The sequence below is a fragment of the Balaenoptera borealis genome, assembly GCF_965194805.1.
Source record: "Balaenoptera borealis genome assembly, chromosome: 8".
NCBI classification, from domain to species: domain Eukaryota; kingdom Metazoa; phylum Chordata; class Mammalia; order Artiodactyla; family Balaenopteridae; genus Balaenoptera; species Balaenoptera borealis.
The window spans coordinates 71,256,566-71,274,576 of NC_138865.1; the positions used below are offsets into that span (position 1 = coordinate 71,256,566).

General features: G+C 41.3%; 1 protein-coding gene across 11 annotated transcripts in view; it reads right to left on the reverse strand.

Annotated features, from left to right (window-relative positions):
• The window catches only part of KANK1 (KN motif and ankyrin repeat domains 1), a 191,572-nt gene that overhangs the window by 55,981 nt on the left and 117,580 nt on the right, over positions 1 to 18,011 (reverse strand). For 8 of the 11 annotated variants that reach the window (XM_082403623.1, XM_082403633.1, XM_082403634.1 and 5 more), the window contains one exon: positions 1,965 to 2,084. In XM_082403623.1, the coding sequence (XP_082259749.1) occupies positions 1,965 to 2,001 (37 nt within the window). In that variant the 5' untranslated portion in view covers positions 2,002 to 2,084. Of the gene's footprint in view, positions 1 to 1,964; positions 2,085 to 5,448; positions 5,509 to 18,011 lie in introns of all 11 variants that reach the window. The other 3 variants (XM_082403629.1, XM_082403627.1, XM_082403630.1) reach the window with 1 other exon arrangement.

The window sequence follows — 18,011 nt, forward strand, 5'->3', positions numbered from 1 at the left end:
CAGATTTGCTTATAGGCTTACAGAGGTCATGGTGACTAGAAGAAACAAAAACCTTCCCTTGCCTTGTCCAGACACCTTTGTGCAATAACAATTCATACCCTGACACCCCAGAAGTCACAAATCAGAGAGCTTTTCTTCACTTTCAGACTCTGTCCCCAGACCTGTTAGGCAGGACACCAGGTGAGGAAGAAAGGTTATAACTGCATCATCAGACTTCAGGAACAAAGGAAAAGGGATACTCCAGGACAAGTCAAGTTGGAAAGGGAATTAGGATCATTTGGGGTAACTATCTAAACCCTTGAATATATTGATTCTGCCAGAGATACCAGAGCGTTCCGAGGCACCAACAACTTCGAGCCCCCTTCCTCTGAGTGTGTGAAAAGAACTGACGGCAGGAGGGGAAGGGAGATCACAGCATCATGGGGGACTGAAACCCGCCCACAACTCTCAAGAAATTTCACAACGTTTCAATCTCTTCCCTTAACAAATATTCGACTAGAGAAACAAGTACTAATCCTGACTTTCCTTTCTTCACTTAGGTAAGTTACTGAGCTTTTCTGTGCCATCATACAGGGATGACAGTGGCGGTGGTGATGATAACAGCATACTCTCCTAGGATTACTATGACTACTAAGTATGATAATGCAGGTAAAACATCTTGGGCACCATGGTAATACTAAGTGTTCATTAAATGTTAGGTATTGTCATTCATATTTTATTAATGACAGCAGTCCTGAGCAGAATCTATAATAGTCCTGAGAAGTTGAGCGGTAGAAAGGATAGGAAAAAGAATGAACAGAGTAAGATCAGTTGTTCCATAATAAACAATTGAGTTTATTTGGGTTTGGTTTGGGGCAAGCTATAGCATCTTTCCAGAGGGGATACTTGCAGCTGGGACTGCTGAAACAGAAAGCCACACACGGGCTGGGTGGGCCCAATTCAGAGGTCTCCTCCTTCTGCTGTTGTTTTACAACTTACTCGGCACTTGTGTGCACGTTTCTGGTGCTCTCATTGGTTCTAACCCTGCAGGTGGATATACTTACTGATGTCTTACACATGGAGAAATAGTCCTGCCCCATAATTCATGGTTAATTAAGAAGATGGGTCTCCTGATTCCAATCCCACATTCTCTCCATTATCCAGTGCCCAGAGCCAGCAGAGCGAAGACCTTGGACTCAAGTGCTCCACAAGAATTCCCACATACACAATTACTGCTCTCACACGTTCTGCTATTTGGCAGATAGCTCAAAAGAGGAATGAACACTTAGAGTACCATTTTGGACAGGTTGTCATCTCCTGTCATATACTGTCTCTTAGGAGGCTTTTCTCAGCATTTGTTCTATAAATTTCTCCAAAATCTTATATAAGCAATACTGGAATAGATATGCAAACTCTATAGGTCTCTAATATAACCAAAGCAATAATCAGAATACAAGTCTTTATGATTCACAATATATTTGGTTTACTGCACATTCCCCTCTGGGAAAGTTACTTTAAACAAACAAAAGCTGCTTGGGAGTGGATACTAGGAATTGGTTTTAAGCATTCAAACTCATTTCCTATTTCATCGTTCAATCCCTCATAAAGAAGCGCAAGAGGAGTATACATTATTCTTTTTTTTTTAATACATTATTCTTGCATCAGCAGTCAGTATTTTACATTGATCTTTCAACACTCCAATAGAATTGACTATTTACCTAGCTGATTTTTGTACATAAAGACTCTAAAGATAAAAGCAAATTCTCTAAGAGATTAAACAAAACAACAACAACAAAACTTCAATGGACAGAAATTGCTTGAAATCCTAGTTATCTAGGCAACTTATTATTTATCCATTATTAAAAAAGAAATAAATTAGTTTGAGCAAAGACACACACTAATACACACACACACGCGCGTGCACACACACACACACACACACACACACACACACACACACACACACATCCAGAACATGGAGTTACCTGAGGCACAGCCGTTAACCTTTGTTGTGTGAGCCATGCTGGCTTGAATCCAAAGACAGATACAGAAAGGAGTGAGGAGTCATGCAAATTTTATGCATCAAGTTCCCAAATGCACTCAACCTGAAACAATAAAGAGAGCCCCATCAAAATGGGTCATTTAAAAATATGCACAACACTAAATCTTAGACTTCTGTTTACAAAGATGACTGCTAATGGAGAGAGCAAATTGGAAGGGGGGAGAGACAGCCTGTGGAACAAGGTGGTGACTGCCCCGGACCCGGCCACTGGGTGTTGAGAGTGACACACCCACAGATGCACCCGTGGACAGGTGCTGAAAGCAGGTCTCTAGACACAGTACTCTTGTGGGAGATAAAATATGTTCTCCAGAAACGTGACTTTTTAAGGAAGGTGGCCTTCAAATACAAATATGTATCATTCTGTATCGTTTCACAAACTATTTTTCATTTTTACACTTATCCTCCTTTCCAAATGTTGGTTCAATAGTTTCATTTTCTCAGTTGCACCAAAGCAGCTGTAGCACCAAATGCTCATTTTTTTAAAAGGTTAACTTCATGTGGATTCTTTTGTGATAGCTCAAGTGTTTCACTGACCTAGTCTTTTTAAAACATAAATCTGATCCAGGCAGTCCCTGTCTTAAAAAAAAAAAAAATCTTCAACATCCCCCATTGTCCTATTGGATAAACTTCAAATGACATAGCACAACATGTGGTTTTGAAACATTAGGGTTTGTTAGGCAACATATTTCTTATTTTATATTGATTCTCTGCTTAAAAGTTAACTGAGATTACAAGACATATTACAATCACAAAATTCAAAACCAAAAACAAGGAAAAAACCCCACTGCTCCAATCTTTGCTTCTTCAAAATGCCTTTTGAGAAATGTTGGCAAGGGCTTCCCTGGTGGCGCAGTGGTTAAGAATCTGCCTGCCAATGCAGGGGACACGGGTTCAAGCCCTGGTCCATGAAGATCCCACGTGCCGTGGAGCAACTAAGCCTGTGCGCCACAACTACTGAGTCTGCGCTCTAGAGCCCGCAAGCTGTAACTACTGAAGCCCGTGCGCCTAGAGCCTGTGCTCCACAACAAGAGAAGCCACCGCAATGAGAAGCTGGCTCACCGCAACTAGAGAAAAGCCCGCAGCAGCAACGAAGACCCAACGTAGCCATAAATTAATTAATTAATTAATTAAAAAAAAAATGTTGGCAAGGAAAGCAAACAATGGTACAGACAGAAATACTCCATTTCCACTGTGCCCAAATTCTCACTCTAAACCAACAAAATCCGAAGAAATTGAGCTTAACGAGTTCCAAGCCGAGAAATAAAGTGTAAATTTAGAAACCCACATGGGCTTCCCAAAACAGGAGAATGCTAAAGTAAATAACATATCCATTTATCCTGGATTCTAATGCAGCCATTGATGTCATTTAAGAGCTTTTAATAATACAGTAAAATACTCAAGTATGTTGATAAAAAAAACTATTCTGTTGTAACCTATTTTGTTAAAAATACATATGTACATATTTACACATCTATTTTAAATAATTAGAAGTAAATATGCCAAAATGTTCATTGTTGTTGCCCTTCAGTGATGCAATTATGGATGATTTTAGCTCCTTCATTACTTTTGTAATAACAATTATTTAAAAAAGAAACATTAGATACTTCCTGTCAACTTGGTTTTATCTGCTTTAAAATGCACTGGAGAAAGAAAAAAGTATTTTAAAACACTATGCAAAAGAAAACTATCAGGCCACAGTCATGGAGATCATAAGAGATTAGAAATATAAACAAATAGGAAGGAAGAGGAACCAGCTGATTGCTTTGATCACACAGGGTGAGAATTTCTTGCTGCTTAGGTAGGGAAATTTTCTTCACTGTTTGAATGGGTTTGCACTATGGTTCAAGGCTGACTACTGTGAAAGCAGCTCAGTGCAAACTCTAAAGGACCGGTTTCTACAGGCTGCTTCTGACAGCTGTGCTCCCTTGCATGGCTCTTCCAGCTACAGTGACTACTGCTCAGCTCACCCACAGAGACCTGATTCTCAGCCTCCCACTGGAGGCCTCCCAGCTCCCTGCTGGTCCCCAGTTTCTGTCTGGCAGCACACCAGGAGGGCAGGATGACTCTAATCTATGTGGCAATCACCTGACATTCTGTTGGAAACAGACACTGGTTCAGGTCCACGGCATTGAACTTGGAGAGTCAGAGCTAGCTGAAATCAAAAGGCAGACTTTAGGGATAGAGCGAGCATTATGTCTGACAAATGTAGCTTTGTTAGAAAAAAAGGTGGGGACTGGGTAAACTGAAGAAGGATGAGTGAGTTGATGAGGGGGCAAAAGAAAGAAGCCCAGCTTCTGGAATTATTCAACTAATTATACTTCTAAAAGCCAACAACAACAAAACCTAAGCAAAAACTGTATACTGGTCTCAATCTAGCCCTATGTGTTTGTATTCTTGCTTCATAATGGCTTGTAAATACCACCATTTAAATTCTTGAGGGCAAACAGAAGGCCAGAAGAAACAAGCTGCTTGTGTTATGGGTGAATGAAGTATGTGTCAAGGTATTTGGATGGAGATGTGCCCAGAATCTTCCTAGTCAAGCTTCATAAACTTTGGTCCAAGGTTCTCTCCTGTTATTGAACCTCTTTCACCTGGCAGAAGATTTTTATCTCAGATTGAAATTGGTCTCTCCCACCCTCCCCCAAACTGAACAATAAAATCAAAATGAGGAGGAAGCCTAAAATTAGGACTCACAGGCATCTCACTGGTAAAATAACAAAACACGCCTGTCACTGGGTGTGGATCCTGGTGGTGTCTGTGCAGAAACAACAGTTTTATATTGTGTATTGATTTTTCCCAGTTATTGTTCGTGCCTGACAGGTGGCCTCAAATTGTGAGGACTCAGTCTTCTTAATGATATGCAGATTCTTATGTCAGTGAATTGTATAAACCAGAAAAGATCTGGCCGTGCTCCATTCTGTTACAGATCAATAAACTGCTTCTTTTCACTGTCAGAGAAGACTGCAAACCAGTAAATCTTAAGTGGTACAACAGTGGCTTGGTTTTGCTCACTAAGAAAAAGTGCCTCAAAAAGATTTAGGAAAATACATCAACAGAGAAAATAAAGAATTTGCCTTCTTGTCTGTTTACTTTAAGAGAATGATCTGCATTGAAGAACATTTCAGCAGCTCCCCAAGTATGGTGCAGAGAATAACGCAGACATTGAATGAATTAACCCCATAGATACATTAGCTTAATATGAAACAGATATGGAAAAGAGCTACTAGATCTTTTCTAAGAACACATCAATGAAAACAAATAAATGAAACAGAAATTTGACGTGCACTCTAGGCCAGCACTGCCAACCGATCAAATGGCACTGCCTTGGTTAGAACCAAGATCAGGACGATGATAGCCACAACGCTGATGACAATGCTGATGACAGCCAGTGCTTATCAAGCTCTTACCGCTATGTCGTCGAAATCTGAAGCATCATCTCCTCCAAGTTGCACCATTATTTTAAGTACCTTTGATTTAAAAAAAAAAAAAAAAGATATTGCTAATTAAATGGTAATAAAGTGCTTCTTAAAATTACATTAGGGCTTCCCTGGTGGTGCAGTGGTTGGGAGTCTGCCTGCCAGTGCAGGGGACGCGGGTTCGGGCCCTGGTCTGGGAGGATCCCACGTGCCGCGGAGCAGCTGGGCCCGTGAGCCACAATTACTGAGCCTGCACGTCTGGAGCCTGTGCTCCGCAACAAGAGAGGCCGCGATAGTGAGAGGCCTGCGCACCGCGATGAAGAGTGGCCCCCGCTTGCCGCAACTAGAGAAAGCCCTCGCACAGAAACGAAGACCCAACACAGCCATAAATAAATAAATAAATAAATAAATAAATAAATAAATAAATAAATAAAAAAGGATAAGCCCAACTTTTAAAAAAAAAAAATTACATTAATTGTAAGACATATCCTCATTTCACAAGTGTTAAAATGTGAAAAATGTGCATCTTGGAATTGGCAAAATGATGTTACCTTTAAAAGCATTTTTTTCTTTTTTAATAACATATTTTATTTATTTATTTATTTATTTTTGGCTGTGTTGGGTCTTCGTTTCTGTGCGAGGGCTTTCTCTAGTTGCGGCAAGCGGGGGCCACTGTTCATCGCGGTGCGCGGGCCTCTCACTATCGCGGCCTCTCTTGTTGCGGAGCACAGGCTCCAGACGCGCAGGCTCAGTAGTTGTGGCTCATGGGCCTAGTTGCTCCGCGGCATGTGGGATCTTCCCGGACCAGGGCTCGAACCCGTGTCCCCTGCATTGGCAGGCAGATTCTCAACCACTGTGCCACCAGGGAAGCCCCTAAAAGCACTTTTAAAAGCACTTAACAGTTATTACCTTAATTAAACCTCACAACAACCCTATGAAGTACAAAAATCCTCTCTTCCCATTTTACAGATAGGAAACTGAGGCACTGGGAGGTTTAAAATGTGCCGAAGTCACACAGCTGGTAAGTGAAAGAGCTACAATTAAAGCTAAGCAATTCGGCCCTACAGCTCATGCTCTAGCCCCTGTGATTAGTGATTTAGAGTGAGGGCACTATTTCTTTAACAAATACCAACGTATATGCGTAGAGTGAGGTCCCTTTCAAGGAGTCACCTAAGGGATGTATATGCCTATTGCAAGGATGCTTTGTTCAAATCCCTTTTAGGTAGAAAGTTATGTCTCAAAGTTTTATGTAATATTGGTTTTAAAGCAATTGTATTTCCAACTTTACTCTTTGAGATTACATGTTTAAGAGCTTGAGGAGCTACTTATATGACACACAGGGTACATCTTAGCACTTATTGGTCATACTCTCTTCCAGACTCCACATGATATTAATCAGCTTATCAATCTTGTTCCTTAGACTTTGCCATGAATGTCATTTGACTCTTTCAAAAAATTAAGTAAAGTTAAAAATTTTTCCGCCACTGAGGACAGGTGAGAGATTCTCAGTGGAACTGCAGGAGTTTAAAAAATGAGTTTAAAACAGGATCAGTGCAGCATAACTGGAATAAGAACCTTGCTGCTCAAAATGACAATTATGAAAGGGGAAACAACCATTTTGATGTGTAAGTTCTAGAATGTCTTTTATAGCATATAGTATTTTTTCTAAAATTAAAGAAGCAATATAAAGAATTTGACAAAATCTAGGCTTCCCTGGTGGCGCAGTGGTTAAGAATCCGTCCGCCAATGCAGGGGACACAGGTTCGAGCCCTGGTCCAGGAAGATCTCACATGCTGCGGAGCAACTAAGCCCGTGCGCCACAACTACTGAGCCTGCGCTCTAGAGCCCGCGAGCCACAACTACTGAGCCCACGTGCCTAGAGTCCATGCTCTGAAACAAGAGAAGCCATCGCAATGAGAAGCCCACACACCGCAACAAAGAGTAGCCCCCACTCGCCGTAACTGGAGAAAGCCTGCGTGCAGCAACAAAGACCCAACACAGCCAAAAATAAATAAATAAAATTAATTAATTAAAAAAAAAAAGAATTTGACAAAATATGGAAAAGACAAGACATGCTAAAAAATAATCATTTACTATCTCACAATCTTAATGTTCCATTGTTACCACCAGAGGCTATTTCTTTTCAATATATTGACTATATGTATATTTTAATTACCTTAACATGTTTTAAAGACTACATCATCGTAGAATTTGTACCAGCCGCTATTTTGTTTCCATTTTAGAGAAATAAGATAAACTAAAATATTATGCCATTCCCAGAAGCTCACACACTAGTGCTGGAAGCAGAGACACAATTAAAGGAGAAAGCACTGAAACAGCAGTGTATACACAGTTCAACTCCAATCCATAGTAAGGTGGTCTTACTTTGCCCAAAAAGGGTGAGAGTAGCTGAAATATGTATTCAGAAGAAATCACTTGGCCTAAGTCTTAAAGGATGAATAAGTGTTTTTCAGGGCAAGAAAGGTGGAAGGGCATTCTAGGCAGAAGGAACAGCACATGCAAAGGCAGGAGACGAGAAAGTGGAGGTCTCGAAGTGTGGTTCCCAGACCAGCAGCATCATCATGATCTTCTGGGAACTTCTTCGAAATGCAAATTCTCAGCCTGTCCCAGACCTACTGAATCATAAACTTTGGGGGTGGACCCCAGTAGTTTGTATGTTAACAAGCCCTCCAGGTGATTCCAGTGTAGGCCAAAGGTTCTCAAAATCACTGACTTAAAAGATGGGTTAATTGGGGAAAAATTGTGTCCTAAGGCTCCAAGAGCCAGGAATGCCCTCTGATTTTAAGAAAATGATACCCAGGGACTTCCCTGGTGGTGCAGTGGTTGGGAATCCACCTGCCAATGCAGGGGACACAGGCTCGAGCCCTGGTCCAGAAAGATCCCACATGCCGCGGAGCAACTAAGCCCGTGAGCCACAACAACTGAGCCTGTGCTCTAGAGCCTGGGAGCCACAACTACTGAGCCCACGTGCCACAACTACTGAAGTCCACACGCCTAGAGCCCGTGCTCCACAACAAGGGAAGCCACTGCAATAAGAAGCCCGCGCACCGCAATGAAGAGTAGCCCCCGCCTGCCTCAACTAGAGAAACCCTGCGTGCAGCAACAAAGACCCAGTGCAACCAAAAATAAATAAATAAAAAATAAAATTTAAAAAAAGGAAAAGAAAATGATACCCAGTGATTTAGAAAACATCCCCCAGAATGCCTGACCTTTCTCCATTCACTTACTCAAAAAATACTGATTGGGCATTCAGCATGTAAGAGGCACACTGCTGGGCACTAAAATGGTAAACAAAATAGACTCCATTCCTGCCTTTTGGGGGCTTTTAGACAGGAATTACACACATACTTACACACATACCAGCACATTTTTAACAAATTATGAGAAATGTATAATACAGGTGTAGAGTGAGACTAGTAGAAGCTGAACTTCTTAGGATTAAAGTTGAGAGTATGGAGACGGATGAAAATGGATGGTCCTTAGAGGCTTCTTTAGGGAAATGACATTGTAGGTGAAACCTGAGGGATGGGTAGGAGTTAGCTGGGGGGTGTATGAAAGATAAGAATGGTCCAGAGAACAGAATGGAGCCCAGAAACAGATTGACACAATGCTCTCACCTGCTTTTCCGCAATGGCATATAAAACTCAATAAACTCAATAAAGGAAGGAAGTCTTTTTAAAAAATGGTGCTACAGCAATTTGCTATGTATAGGCAAAATAACAAAGCTTCATCTTACTCTTTCACCATATACAAAAATTAATTCAAAATGAATCATAGTTTTGAGTGTAAAACCAAAACAACTATAAAACTTTCAGAAGAAAATGTAGAAGACCCTTGCAAAACCCTTGCAGACCTAGGGTTTGGAGAAGAGTTCTAGATGTGACACCAAAAGTTGATAAAGTGTACTTCATCAAAATTAAAAGTTTTTTTTCTGTAAAAGAATGGCCCAAAGGCTCTGGGGCAGGGAAAGTTCTATCAGCTGAGCAACTGAGTTTATTCAGAGAGCGAGAGAGCAGACTGGGCTGAGAGGAGAGGTGAGCAGAGGCTAGATTATGAGATTTGCTGGACCTTGCTGGCCATGGTAAGGAAAATGAGTTTTATTCTAACTGCAAAGTCAAGTCATTGAAGGTTTTAAAGCCAATGAGTAACATAATATAAATGATCTTATTTTCAAGTAGTTTGCTTATTAGGCTTTCTTTAGGGAGAGGTAGGTCAAGGCTTCTTTAGTTATACTATCGTGGTGAAAGGACACTGGACTTTGCAGGAATGGTTTATTCAGACCAGTCCTTTGATTTGACTTTTCAAAAACATTTTATTTTCTACTCTTTAGAGCAGAAAGTCTCAGCCATGCCAAACAGAAACTTCCCAGATGTTCTTGTGTTTTCCCCAGAAGATACAAGTTCTTATTTAGGAGAAACAAAAGAGGTCAAGTGCCTAGATCACAAGGTACTTTATAATTTGCTGCCTGACAAAAGTTCCCAGAATGTTAAACTGTGTTATCAATACAGCATATGCACTTCAACTGAAAATGGTTACGGGAAAAGCTGGAACCAGAAACCGAATCCAGAGATTTAAAAAGACAGAACTAGCATCTCCTATGCCCCAGCCACAGTCAAGTTCAAGTTGCCCTTAACATGCGCTACAAGCTATTCCAGTAAGTCTTGAATGCTGCCTTCCTTCAGATGAAATAAATCTGATTTATGCTTTTATCCTTTTAATAAAGACTCCGAACATTCTCTGCTATTTTGTTGTCTCGGGCTTTCCAGCTGGGACAAGCATACTGCTTTCATGACTGTGCAAAAATCCAGCTGATGTTCATCTACCCATGCGAGGGGGCAAACACTAGGGCGCAGGGTGGGGGAGTTGGCATCTGTTACATAGATTTCATTTAAAAATGGGAAATGACTGAGAACACTTGTTTCCTGCTGGTGTCCCATTCCACTGAGGGATGTTCTGGATAATAGCAGTGTGGCGCCAGCCTGACCAGTGACAGGCCACGCCCAGGAGAGAGATCTTTGTCCTCTTGTCAGCGGACCCCTGGGGTCATTCCCACCAATTTCAAATGGGCAGAGGCCATAGATGCATCCTCTGAGGGCCAATTCAAAAGCCATCAATCACCCAACACTTCTGCCATGTTCAGCTGGGAAATGCAACAGGCCAAGGGAAGCCTACTCCACAGGTAGGATTTAAATTCCTTCTTCCTCACCTGAGGTCTGCCTCTTCCTTGCCCCGCTTCTCTGTTCCCCCTTCTAAAAGGCTCTGACAGCTACGTCTCAACTCCACCACGCTAGGAAAAGTGCCAGAGCATGGAACCTGCCAGAGAAAAGGCTTCACCCCTCACCCAGGGCAGAAAGGTTGGGCTCAAGCCAGAAACATAGTCTGAAGCCGTGTCCCAAGTAGACTCACAGAGCATGCAATCTGGCAGTGCTATAGAGCCAAATGCCATCCGCTCCTGAGATGAGGGCCTTGGGGCATTACCGAACATTTAGCCTCCTGGGTGATAACACCTAACAGGCAGGGTCCGAGGCAATGAGGACGCTACAGAGCAAGATTCCCAAACTCAGAAAGACCGTGAACAGTGAGATCCAGACACAGGGGAATAAAAGGCCTGTTAGTACATGTCTATCACACTGAAGCAACGTTAATTCACAAACGTTTATTTGAAACTACAGGTGGGGGTAGAGAGAAGCAAAAACAAAAATTTCTAGCCATCAAGGGAAGAGGGATGTTCATTAATGGCAAAATAGCTATTATTTCTAATTTCAAATGTCTGACAGCTGTGCTTTTATTTGTTCTACACTGTTCTTTTAAAAAATTAAGTTTGGGTTGATAGGCATTTACATGTGTTGGTTAACACCTTCTAAGCCCCTCGCTACTCCAAGCATGGTACCCAGTAAATAGCAGCAGCATCTGTGTGACTTGTTAAAAAAAGTAGACTCTTGGGCCCCACTATAGACTACTGAATCAGAACCTGCATCCTAACAAGAAGCCCAGGTGAGTCGTACACACACTGAAGTGGGAGAGGCACCGGCTTAGCCCTAGTTTCCCCATCAGGGCTTATGCTTCATAACAGGTTATCTTCTATCCTGAGGGACCCATAGCAGTGGTTTACAACCTTGGCCGATCACTGGTATTACTGTCCAGGTCCAACCACAGACCAATTAAATTACTCTCTGGGGTTGGGGCCCAGGCAGAAGTATTTTTTAAGACTCCCTTAGGAGATGCCAACGTGCTATGCTTGAGTCACTGGCCTATTCCAGTGGTTCTCAAAGTGTGGTCCTGGTCCAGCTGCACTACCAGGGAACTCGACAGAATGCACATTTCTTTCTTCCTTCCCTCCTTCCAGCCTTCTCTCTCTCTCTCTCTCTCTCTCTCTCTCTCTCTCTCTCTCACACACACACACACACACACACACACACACACACACACCCAGACTGGGACTATCTTTATAAAAAGAGAACTCAGTAAAACCTCAGGAAGTTCTCAGAAGGCAGGTATTCTGGTGTCTCCTTTACAGAATTTATTTAGCACCTGAAATAAAAACATGTATGTTTTGTAAAGACGGCATAAAATTCATTTTAAAATGAGGATGAAGCCAGGTAGATACATGTCTAGGGGCTAAGTGGGTCATAGGGTCAAAGCATGCAATGGATGAGAAAACTGTGGCTCAGAGTAGTACGTAAATTCTTCTGTCCCATGGTGGTTTGCAGGGTTTACCTGATAGCAATAGTATCTCCCGAAATCTGATAATGCAGCATCCCAAGACTTTCCCCAAAGATTCTGATTCAATGAGTCTGGCATGTAGTTGAAATTTATATTTTTCACACACATCCCCACGTGATTCTTGTTATCAGAAAAGTTTGGAAAACACATTGCTTTATAGTACTTCTACTCCCTAAGTCACTGTTTCTCAAAGTGTGGCCCTGGACCAGTCGTGCCAGCATCACCTGGAGACTAGAAATGCATATCCTTGGGCTCCACCCTGGACCACCGGATCAGAAACTCTTCAGGTGGGCCCAGTGGTCAGCGTGTTCACAAGTCCTCCAGCTGATTTGAAAATTATGGCACTAGGCTATTTTCAAAACTCTTATATATTTTAAGTGGAAACTACCTGCTCTTATTCAAACACCTAGTTTTTGGTGAGAAGTACAAAGAAATTCTGGCCTCATCTTGGGCCTTGCCTGTGTCTTTCTTATGGAGGGGACTGTCCTCTTCCAAAGAACAGCATGAAAGAACATACTGAAGACAGTCTTTGGTTGTAATCATAAATTATTCATGTGGATAGGAACAGAGTGGAGTGCACTGCCGAAATGAAAACCGTTGTGCTACTGTGGTAGGATTTTTTTAAAATATCATAACATTTTACTTTAACTGGAAAGACCATCCAACAGCAACAGGAAACAAAGAAAACAAGTGGCTAATGTGGTGAGATGTCTGGATCTTCCTAGTTCCCGTCCTTTCTTTCTCTCTTCCCATACTATTGTTCTATCAAGAAACAAGTCTACCACAAAGGTTTGAAAACCAGTTCACAGTTTCATTATGTCCAAATGCAAGAGAACTACTTGAAAACTTAGGGAACACAAGACAAAGAATATTTACAACACAGTGACAGGTCTCAGAGGGTTCTTGAAACCCCCAAACCAAATGCAAAGTTTTGTGGTTTCTAGCAAACCCACATAGTTCAAGGGAGAGGTTTTGCTGCTTTATGAATCATTCCAAAGAGGCCGGGACCCAAGGAAAGTCAGGAACCTCTGAATTTCCACATATTTCACAGGACACAGATTTGGACGAAAGGTCTAACAATTTCATGTTCTAAGTTACAAGAGAAAATCCATTCCCTTACCTGGAAACCTCTATCTCTCTGGCCTTTAAAGCTGCTTGTGAGAACTGGGGGCTCATCCACAACAGCAGAACTCAGGGTGAAGCAGAATAGCAGCTCAAGACCAGGAACCTGGGAACCACATTTTCATTTCAACTTGACCTGGAACTACCTCCAGGGCTCTGGGAAAGTTACTTAAACGGGGCTTCCCATTCTTCGCAGCTGGACTAGCTCAGCCCTAATGACACTTCCAGGCCTGACAAACATTCAGTAATTCTGTTGTCTAAATCCTGGGCCTAACGGGTACACACGGCTCCCTGGAGCTGATACTGCCAAATAAAGTCAGGCCGTAGGGAATCTTGTGTATAGGTCACCAGGACAGGGACCGTGCCTCACAGGCCCCCACTGTCTCTGAAGCTCCTTCTGGCACAGCAATGACCAGTCAGAGAATTCCCACCAGTCAACATAAAAGGGATGCTGAAACAGCAGGGCTCTTGTTTCTTCTCCAACTCAGCTCCCAGGGTGGCTGCTTTTTTTCTGAACCTTCCAAATTATCTTTCCCCCCTTCAATGCACTAGTACGAAATTTTCAATGAAACTGACATGTACACACAGCTATATTTAAAATGGATAACCAACAAGGACCTACTGCATAACACAGGGAACTCTGCTCAAGACTCTGTAACAACCTAAATGGGAAAAGAATTTGAAAAAGAATAGATACATGTATACGTATAACTGAATCACTTTGCTGTACACCTGAAACTAACACAACATTGTTAATCAACTATACTCCAATATAAAATAAAAAGTTAAAAAAAAATAAACTTTTAAGAGAGAAAGTGAAAAATCAGCTATAATTCCACTACTATCAACATTTTGCTATGTAGCTTCCCAATTCTTCCCTGGGCTTATATACACATGTGTATAAGTATATATTTTTCTCCAAATATGTTATTTTATTTCTTTCAACATTATAGCCATCTTTTAAAGATAATACCTATATCTCTTCTTTTGATACCTGCATAGTGTCCCCTTTCATATTTGTGCTATATTTTATTTGACCTTTATTTCTGAGTTATTTAGATTCTTTCCAATTTTTTCATATTACAGACTCTTTGAGAAACATATTTTTACATACAGCTTTGTGTACTTATCCAATAATTTGCTGTGGATCAATTCCAAGAAGTGGATTTGTGAGAGGAAAAGACTGAGCCTGTACATTCTGACGGGTAATGTCAGGTTGCCCTGCAGAAAGGTGCCAATTTAAACTCTCACCAAAACCACATGGGAGGGCCAATGAAACTGGACTCCATGCCTATGTACGTTTATTGTTTTTAATGCAGCACACACACCCTCAAAACAATGTACTGAAAATCTCTCTGTAAACAATATGTTTTCGCTAAGTTTGTATTTAATACAGCAATTTTAGTTGCTCAATACGGGATTCTATGTTCATTCTTCATCCTCGGCTCAGAGTAATTTATATTTTGTAAAACTCAACTCCTGTATGTAACATTGTCTCTGGGGGTAAATTTATAGAAAAAATTAATTCTCTCACCCAGAAGTCTGATGAGAAATCCCTGACGGACTGAGAGTGCTTCCTGACCTACTACATGATAACGGGGCTTGATGTGTAACCAACTAGTCAGAACAGAGATGTGAATAAATCCCAGACTTCTGTCCTAAGACTGAAGAGGTCATGGTGTTGAGAGAACACACTTAGTTCAGTACTCACAGCTGGACCCAAAGTACCTTCTGAAACAAGTACTCCTTCATCCTCTCAGAACAGGTATCTAATGTACACACACCCCCAAAACAAGCAGATGCTTAGAGAGAATGCTGGTAAACCACAGAAGAAAGTTCTAGCCTTTGCTAGAACTGTGAGACCAGATTCCTTAAATTAATATTGTGGAGCAGAAATTAATACAGCCAATTACACATAACATAAAAAATTTTTTGAAGCTATGAAACAAAGTAGATTGTTTTTTTAAAAGAAAGAACCAGGAGTATAGGGGAAAATACAAAATTTATATATACTAACTTATTTTGGAGGTGCCCTTACAGAAATAAAACCGTACTGTTAAAGACATATGTATATATTATTGACAGTGTCATATGATCATAAAGCTCTTAGTTGCTATGCATTACAATCAAAAGGGCTCTGAAAACCACCTAAATCCCAATCCTTCTTTTGTAGATGAAGGACATTTTGTGAAATAACAGAGGTTAAATAGCCAGAATACAGTCACACAAACTAGTTAGCAGAGGTCTGTGTCTTTATATAGAGGTATGAGGAGAGGAAGGCACATCACAGTTTTTTTCCTACTATGGAAGCAGGAGGGAATGGAACTTTCCTTTTCTGAATTTCCTATTTATTTTCTTAATCTTTTGCTCCCCACTCCTTTCCTCATAACCCTGAATAGATATAAAAGGAGCCAGTTAATTTAAAAAAAAAAAAGGGGGGGGGAGCCCATGACTGGAATTCCAAGCCCATGGAATGTATATTTCTTTATTCTTCTCATTAGCAGGAATGTTGGGCCTCTGTTTCCCACTGGGCTTTCAGCTTTCCAAGTGCAATGATTATGTCACCCTAGTTTTCTAAGGGAAACAGAGGCCCACCCTAGTTTTCTTAAGGGATACCTTAAGATTTTTAAGGACAGGGAACTGTCTGGACAGTTCCTCTCGCTCTCACCTCCCACTAAAACACACAACTCCTGACAGAGGAGGGACTCTCACGTCTGTGTCACTATAACTTGCCTGTGGTGCAAGAGTGACATCCACAGTCAGAACCCATCAGAGCACTCATTTCCCAGCAACTCACTAGACAAGCAGTAGCCCGTGGTCCAGCATCACCAGTATCTGCTGGAGCTGGTCACAAATGCAGAATCTTGGGCCCTCAGCCCAGACCTACTGTCTCAGAATCTGCATTTCAACAAGAGCCCCACATTAAAGTGTGAGAAGCACTGTTTCAAGGAAGATCTTTATACCACTTTTGCCTCTCTGGAAAGTAAAATCGGGATAGCAGTAAAAGGACCCATTCCATTGATTTTTCTTTATTTTCTGAATTTCCACCTTCACTTTGCAAGACTTAAGTCACACACATTTCTTCATGGCTCATGAGTGCAGAGACCAACCCCAAATTCTAATACAGCTGTCAACAGAGAACAGGAGAGTTCTGCACTTGCTTTTAAACAAGCAAATTTGCAGGGAACTTTCTCAAACTGTCATGTTTTGAAAATACTGAGATTGCATATACTAAAACAGTAAAGTAACCCCTTGACCTTTTTTTTAAAATTGAAGTATAGTTGACTTACAATGTTGTGTTAGTTTCAGGTGTACTTTTTCAGATTCTTTTCCATTATAGGTTATTACAAGATAGTGAATATAGTTCCCTGTGCTATACAGTAGGTCCTTGCTGTCTATCTCCCCTTGACCTTTATAAAAAATTTCATATTAACACTGGCAGGAGGGGACAAGAAGATTTATTCCATTGTACTAGGGATTGCAAGCAGACACACAATGTGGCACCTTCCTCCTTGTAGAATTCTCTCTCTTTTTTGGCCCTTTCACTCCAGTCTTCTCACTCTAAAAAGGGAGGAGGCTGTGGCAGAGATGCTGCAACGTAGGCCCATCCCTACAAAGTGCATCTTACTCATCCACTTTAGTCACACCATGAGAGCCATACAGGTGGGGAAGGGGTGATAGACATGTTTTACAACCCCCTTGGTTGGCTGCCGTGGGTGAATGATGGTCAAAAACAGGATCAATACCATCATAACACATATGCTCACACTGAATGAAAACCTTGAGGGGCCTTTAGAAGGAATGTCAGCCTTCAAGCTCCAACAAACCATGCTTGAGTGAGAATCTTTCAAGTGGCAAAGCTGCTGTTCTGAGCCGGGGTGAACAAACACATGCTCTAGTCTTTTTTAACAGCTCATTAGAACCCTGCTGTGATGTGAACTGATAATCAGACACGATACATGGACTTAAATCTCTGAGTTGAATTTCATGATATTACTGGACCAAATCCATACTCCATCAGTCAGTTCAGTGGCTAAGGTCAGTTACCACAGATCTTTACAATTCCACTAGTTTGCTGTCTCCTCATTTCCTTTTATGCCTTGAGCCTGGGTGGCCATATAACTTATGGTTCAGACTGGGACATTTTTGAGAACACTAAAATGCTAAACAGATGAGATGTTGGGACAACAGACATAAACTAAGACTGTCCCAGGCAAACTAGGATGTATAATATCCCTACCTTTAAAGAACTAATAGAAAAAAGGGGAGGGAAGGGAATAACAATAAATAGAAACACTGGGAGATTGCTATAAAGACACTCTAGAAACCAACTATAAAAAAAGTCATCTTAACGTATATCCCAATGCCACGAGGTTCATTCAATACATTCTTATTAACAAGATACAGTAAAAATGCATTGTGAACACTAACAAAGGCTAACAGTGACATGTGAAATCAAACGAAGCTGTGCTATTCCCAATGTCATCACCACTTCGCATAAACACCAGTAAAATAATTTCTAGAATGCAAGGCTCCTCACAGTACCATCTCAAACATTCTCCTGGGAACTGCATTTGACACTGACACATGTTGTTTCTCTCACTTTACCCACAGTCTCATAACTGGGTTATCTAAATGGTTTCAGGATTAAAATTCTCCCAGCTTCTATTTTAAACCAAACATGGTAA